This window comes from Octopus bimaculoides, chromosome 16, assembly GCF_001194135.2.
Source record: "Octopus bimaculoides isolate UCB-OBI-ISO-001 chromosome 16, ASM119413v2, whole genome shotgun sequence".
In the NCBI taxonomy this organism is placed as follows: Eukaryota; Metazoa; Mollusca; class Cephalopoda; order Octopoda; family Octopodidae; genus Octopus; species Octopus bimaculoides.
In genome coordinates, this window is record NC_068996.1 from 49,108,318 (window position 1) to 49,115,585 (window position 7,268).

General features: G+C 36.4%; 1 protein-coding gene across 1 annotated transcript in view; it reads left to right on the forward strand.

Annotated features, from left to right (window-relative positions):
- Window positions 1–7,251, forward strand: part of LOC106874561 (short-chain dehydrogenase/reductase 3) — a 241,307-nt gene extending 234,056 nt beyond the window's left edge. Inside the window, exon 6 of the mRNA XM_052973741.1 lies at window positions 3,169–7,251. Coding sequence (XP_052829701.1) covers window positions 3,169–3,301 — 133 coding nt within the window. The 3' untranslated portion in view covers window positions 3,302–7,251. The remainder of the gene's footprint in view (window positions 1–3,168) is intronic.
- Window positions 7,252–7,268: the final 17 nt, after the last annotated feature.

Consider the following 7,268-nt stretch of genomic DNA (forward strand, 5'->3'; position numbering starts at 1 on the left):
TGGTGGTGGTGGTGGTGGCGGATGACGGTGGTGGCGGCGGCGGCAGTGGTGGGGTGGTTGTGGTGGTAGTGGTGATGATGATGATGATGATGATATGCCATCCATTTTCTACTCCAAACTTCATGTTCCCTAATACTTGCCTACAAAGCATCTTCTTGTGATGGAACTACCGTCCTTACACTCACCAGAACCACCATCATCACCAGCACTACAATCACCATCATCAACATCACTACCACAAACATGATATCATCATCATCATCATCATCATCATCATCATCACCATCACTGTTGTCATTGTCGTCATCATTATTCTTGTGACCCCTATCACCACAACCATTCTTTACCATTACCTCCCCCCCACACACACACACTATCACCAAAATCATAATCCTCCTCCTCCTCCTCCTCACCCCCACCACCACTGCTGTTGTACTACTGATGTTGTCATTGTCAGATGAGACAGCAGCGATGTATGTTGTCATCGTCATCGTCATCTGTCATCATTGTTGTTGTCATCATCATCATCATCATTATGGCCATAATCCTTATCATCGTCATCATCATCGTCATCGTTCTCATTGTTATTGTCATCATCATTGTTATCATCGCCACAACCACCAAGCACCATTTAAACTTACCATTTCCACTGCTGTCATCATTCATTATCCTCACTGTCATCCCCCCCACCACCACCACCACCACCACCACAACCACCAGCCATGCCACCTCTAAAAAAAAAAAAAAAAAATGATGGTACCACATGTGCTTTTAAGTTTTGAATCTGGAGACAACACACTTTCAGTATCTCAGCTGTTTTTGAAATTACATGATCCACTCACAGATTCCCCTTATGAGATGTTGCTGTCAATCCGAAACAAAAGCAACCAACTGATTTAGCAACGAACTTCTCTCTCTCTCTCTCTTCACACTTTATCTTGTACAACTACTACTACTACTACTACTACAGCATTTTGCTTCTCAGAACAAGGCTTGTTGCATACCACCTCCCACTCAGAACGTCATACTGCTTTCTGTTTTTTTACTACACACATTGGCCCAAGACAGATAGAAATTACAACAATAATGATGAAGGTTGATGATAATAACAATGGCGATTGATGGCGATTGATGGTGATTGATGGTGATGATGATAATGATGATGATAGTGACAGTGATGAATGAGTATCATCATCATCATCATCATCAACATCATCGTTGTCCACATTATCATTATCATCAGTTTTAATTACAAGCTTGTTGCCAGTACAAAAATGGGATCTTTGTGGTTTGGTGGACACCACGAAGTTTTAATGTGTTTCGGTAGAAAACATACTAAATAAACACTAAATAAAAAATGGTGTCCACCAAATCAGAAAGATCCCAAAAATGTTTACGGTGTACTCAGACCTGTAGGAAACCCATTCATTGTTTTCGATCTTGGAGAAAATTCCTCACTGTAGACTGATAGGTGCCAGGGGAAAACTTTTTCTCCGATGCAAAACACTGTGAATGGCTTTTTTTACAGATTCAAAAGTGCTTCAAGCCATATCTGAACTGTCTGCACTTAGTAACAAGTCTGTACTTTTGCACATCACTGATTAATGCTGTTACCCCATATAGTTTTAACGTCCGCTTTTCTATGTCTGCATGGGGCAGAAGGAATTTATTAAGGCAAATTTTGGATCATTGTATACTTAACGAAACACTTTTAAACTTGAGACACTGGTAGAATGTGTCATATAAAACATCTTTTACTCTTAGTGTTATTGAGAAAATTTCATCTTTTTAAAGTTATTTTGTGTTAAAATTGTTGTATTTCGGTAATTTCAACCAATCACTGACGTCTATTGAGGTGAAAACAATTACTGCTGTGGTTTGTCAACATTATGTTGTGGCGGTGTAATGGGATCTTTTCCCTTGAATAAAATTACTGCCATTATTTGTCAACAACAACTATCGGTGGTACTGTTATTTATGACATCGTTCGTCCGTTTGTACTGGTTTTAGCTTTAGGGTTTTAGGATTAGGGCTCGGGTTTTAGAATTAGGGTTAAGATTTTAGGGTTAGGGTTAGGGTATTGAGTATTTTTGCCAATACGCATAACCCTAACCCTAAACCTAACCTTAACCCTAAAACCCTAACCCTAATCCTAACTCTAAAACCTGAACCCTAACCCTAAAACCCTCAAGCTAAAACCAGTACAAACGCACGAACGATGTTATAAATAACAGTACCACCGATAGTTGTTGTTGACAAATAATGGCAGTAATTTTATTCAAGGGAAAAGATCCCATTACACTGCACAACGTTTTGTTGACAATCCATAGCAGTAATTGTTTTCACCTCAATAGACGTCAGTAATTGGTTGAAATTACCGAAATACAACAACTTTTAACATGAAATAACTTCAAATATAAACATTTTTCTCTGTTATATAAGACAAAATATACAAGTATACAAAGTTTTAAAGTGTTTCGGTAGAAAACACACTAAATAAAACATAAATAAAAAGTGGCGCCTGCCAAATCAGAAAGATCCCAAATTTTCTACAATCAGATGCTCTTCATGTTATGAACTCTCACTTCTTTTTAATGATAGTAATAATCTCCCAATGACAATAATTTCTCATTAATGTGTGGTTAAGTGCATTCGTTTTAGTAATTAAATGTTTCGAGTTTGACTGTAATCTACAAAGGTGATATAGACTTTGAATTTTGAACCACTGTGTATCCATCTTAGGAGAGAAGTAATAACAACATCAATGACAATAACCACTGCACTTAATAGGAATCGGAGTGGAATCGCAGAGAAAATGGTCTGATGAAGTCAACTCCTAATTCTCCAAATATTTTGTATTCCATACGAGATCTGATCCAAAAATATCGGAACTGGTGCTATAAAAAGAAAACTACAGCACAGATCAATTTGGCATTTTATCTCCTTTGAAGTTGTCCCATTTTGAAGCCACACTCTTTATCCACCACCGTTTCCATATTATTCCCTTCCACTACCATTGTAACACCTCCATCACCACCAACCAGCACTGCCATCACCACCACAACCATCGCCACCGCCATGATCACTCCAAAGCCATTTTCCAATATGTAAATAAATGAACAAATGGTCAAACCAATTCTTTCTTTTTCTTTTTGTTTCATTTTATAGAATTATTCCTGTGGAAGTGACAAGTTTGGTCAGTGACTTTTTCGGAATTACATCAGCAATGCAGACTTATAAAGGGAACGAAAAGCAATGTGCTTCCAATAATGGACAAGAAAAGAAAAAGACCAAATATTAAAATTTAGTTCAATATTTCCAATTCCTGCCCGAATTTTACCATGTACTATACATATATATGTATACCTCTATTAAATATTTACCACAGATTAAAAGACAAAAAAGAAGTCTTCTGGACATACACACTTTCATACACAAAAATTTACACATAAGCATATACATACATGTACACATAAGCATATACTTACATACTAACATACACACACACATATATATATATATACATTGTCAGTAAATCATAAGTCCAAAAGCGAGACAGCTATGGCTCAATTATAGCCAGGTAACTCTATAAACTGGCCATAACTGTCTTGATCTAAATACATATATGGTGATTGCTCCATTCCACAGATGATTATTGTCTCCTTGCTGACTTTCCATCCATGACTTCTCAGATGACAAATGAGGTTACCATAAAGAGACATCTGTACGTCATTGGATTATAGTGATAAGCACTTATACCAGACGAGTACCACTGTCTGAGCCTCTGTAACTAGTCCTTAGAGACAGGCCAAAGCGAGATGATTTGTGACCATGTGACACTGCAGGTTTCACATCAGAGTGTCTCTCTCTCTCCTGAAAAGATGTTGTGATAACAGTTAGGAGTCCCTCACTCCCGGTGGTTTCACTACGCAACCTGATGGATCGTCATCACATCTGCTAGTTAACCCATAGCTGGGATCCTGGCAGAGGCTACTAGTCCAGGCTAGAATAGACCTGGAAATGATAGAAGTAAAGAGGTGGTCTCACACTCCTCAAAAGCCTGGAATTCTCAAACCAAGGCTCCACTATTGATGCAGTTTAAAGTCATATCTAAGACATATATATATGTATTTATATACTGAAGGTGATAAATTGAATATTGATTTAATTAACATCAATTTAAAACCAGTGGTCTAGTATATAAAAAAATCTGATAATTCAGAAAAATTGTATTACATGCGTATAAGAAGGGATGACCACTAAGTGGACATCCAATATGCAAGAAAGAGGTCATCAACGACCCAACTAGTGTTTGCTGAATTTTTTTTTCTGGAGAACATCATTTTTCTTTGTGGTTGGGTCGTTGATGACCTCTTTCTAGCATATCAAATGTCCACTTAGTGGTCATCCCTTCTTATACACACACACACATATATATATATATATATATATATATATATATCCTTTAAGTTCATTTACACTAAACATGTTGAATATGCTTATGAAAGTTCCTATTCTATTATGCTAGTTACAGCCTCTAACGATGCTAGCTGGTGATACCAGTTTTTTGGGGTTACACTGAGCTGTGCCAATATAATCTAAGATAAATATAATAATAACAATAATCTTTGCATGGAATTTATAAATACTTCAATGCATCACTATGTGCGTTTCCACAAATTCCATGTTTCTTAAGATCATAGTCCATATTCCTGGGATGATTTCAGCACAGTCAGCAATATCCATGGATATCAGGTGGTTAATGGTCATGCATTCATTTCTTCAAGTATTAAAATATTTAATTTCATTTAAGGATTATTGTTATAATCATTATTATATGAATCTCTGTGTGTGTGCATGCATGTGTGTGTTTGTATATGTATACACTCGCATATATATATTCTTTTACTTGGAGTCATTTGACTGTGGCCATGCTGAAGCACTGCCTTGATATTAATAATCGGCAGAAGTTTCAGAATCACTCAAAGATCGAGAGTTTCATGCCCTGGTACTTATCATTAAACATAAAGTTCTTGGGCTTTGAGTCACTCTGTAAGTTCTGCCAATTATTAATAATAAAAATATATATACTCTTTTGCTGTGTCTGGGGAGAGTCATTCTCTTTTAATGCCTTATAATTTAACACACTCACTGGCAATTATATGGCATAGCAATTATAAGGCACTAGAAGAGAATGACTCTCCCCAGACACAACAGAATATGCTTCAACACACAAACTCACATAAAGAATCTGGCAAACCAAAACCAAAAACGAAAGAAATATACTCTTGTTTTCAGTTCTACTTTCCTGTTTGCATCACCAAACACACACACACAGACACACACACACAGACACACACACACAGACACACACACACACGTATTGATTTGATACTTGTTTATTGTCATGCAATAAATTCTTGGCTCTTGAGTCACTTGTGTAGCTTACTACTAATAAAGCATAGTAAAAAGAGTCATTACATATAAGTATACATATAATAATATAAATAATATATGTATATACACACACACACACACACACACACACACACACACACACACACACACAAGTAGGGGCTGAACAGTTTCTGGCTTTGAGTAAAAGGAAAAAACAGGAGGATCAGTTAATTATGATTTTATTCCACATATTCCCCTTCTCAGATTCACACACTTATTGCAGTGGTCCTTCAGTTTTTCTAAGTCCTGTAAAAGAACTCGGAAGGTTGAGCCTCCAGCCAGGTCTTTCACGATGCCCTTAAAGCCAGAAACATTTCAGCACCCACACGTATATTTTATATATATATATATATATATATATATATATAGTGCTAAAAAGTTCTTGGCTTTGGGCTAAAAGAAAATACGAAAATACAGAAAAATCAGTTAATTATGATTTTATCCAACATATTCTCCTTTCAGATTCATACACTTATTGTAGTGGACCTTCAGTTTTTCTAAGCCCTGTTTATGAACTCAGAATGTTGGACCTCCAACCAGGCCTTTAGTGATACCCTTAAAGCCAGGAACTTTTCAGTGGTAATTGAATAAATCCACTTTCATGCAAGTTGAAAATGAAAGCAAAAGCAAAGTCAAATTTATATTTCAATATTTCAAGCATAAAAACTCTTTATCAAACTTACCAAAAAAAAAACAAATGGAGGCTGAACTGACTCTCTACTGCACAGATCAGAAATTACGAAGTGGTTATTTTATGAATGCCAATATTGAAGGACACTAGTGGCATGAAGAGACCAATAATGTTAAATCAGCTAATTAGTGTCATTTAGGCCATATCTGGTATTGCTAATGAGTAAATTTTGTTTCATTAATAAGAATGACTTTAAAAAGCTCTGGGCTTTCCTCTCTCCTACTCTCACTCTTTCCACCTGTATGTATATACTTCTGTATGTACATGCATGTCTGTGTGTGTGGTCTAGTGGTGGTGGTGGTGGTTGTTGTTGTGTGTGTGTGTGTGTGTGTGTGTGTGTGTGCATTTGCCTCTCGCACCAGAAAGAACTGTGCAAGCTCTACATTCAAATCCTCACTGCAGATTACCTCACTGCCTACAATAGTTTCTCAATCATTTTAAGTGTTATTGTTTGAAAAATCAATTGTTGTTGATGGAGGTGTGAGCCTCCTTAAGGTTTATATTATTTATTAAGGTCCCTAATAAAGGATATTGAGTAGCCATCATCAATTAACATCACCCTTTGGAACTTTTTGGTGTTGAAAGATCTCTTTCCCCACTTTCCTGCATCTGTTGTGTATGCAGGACAGATTTCACTTCATGCATAAGCAGTTTTGACTTTGTTAAGTAGAGTTTATGCTCCCTTAAAATAACATCTGCTGCAAAGTAGTAACTGTCAAAGCAACAAAAAAGAATATTGGAAATTTCAGGATTAAAGAGGCTATCCTTATTAAAAACAGACTGGCTGATTTAACACTGCCAGTTTGTGCATGTTGCAGCCACATCCCCATTCCCACCCACCTAAAAGTATTTAAAAAGAAATTTACTGTTTTGGTACTTATGAACTGTGGAGAATAGAAAACAGAGCTAGCTACATTTCCATTTTCTTTTAATAAGAAGATTTCATATATAAAATATTGAAAGATAAATAAAAACTATAAACCCCTTGTTCCTACTTTGCTTTTGTTTTTTTTTTTCACTCCACTTTAAATTTGCATCAGTGATTTTCTTAAAAGACTATATGTAAGTGTGTGTGCAGGTGTGTGTGTGTGTGTGTGTGTGTGTGTGTGTCATCATCATC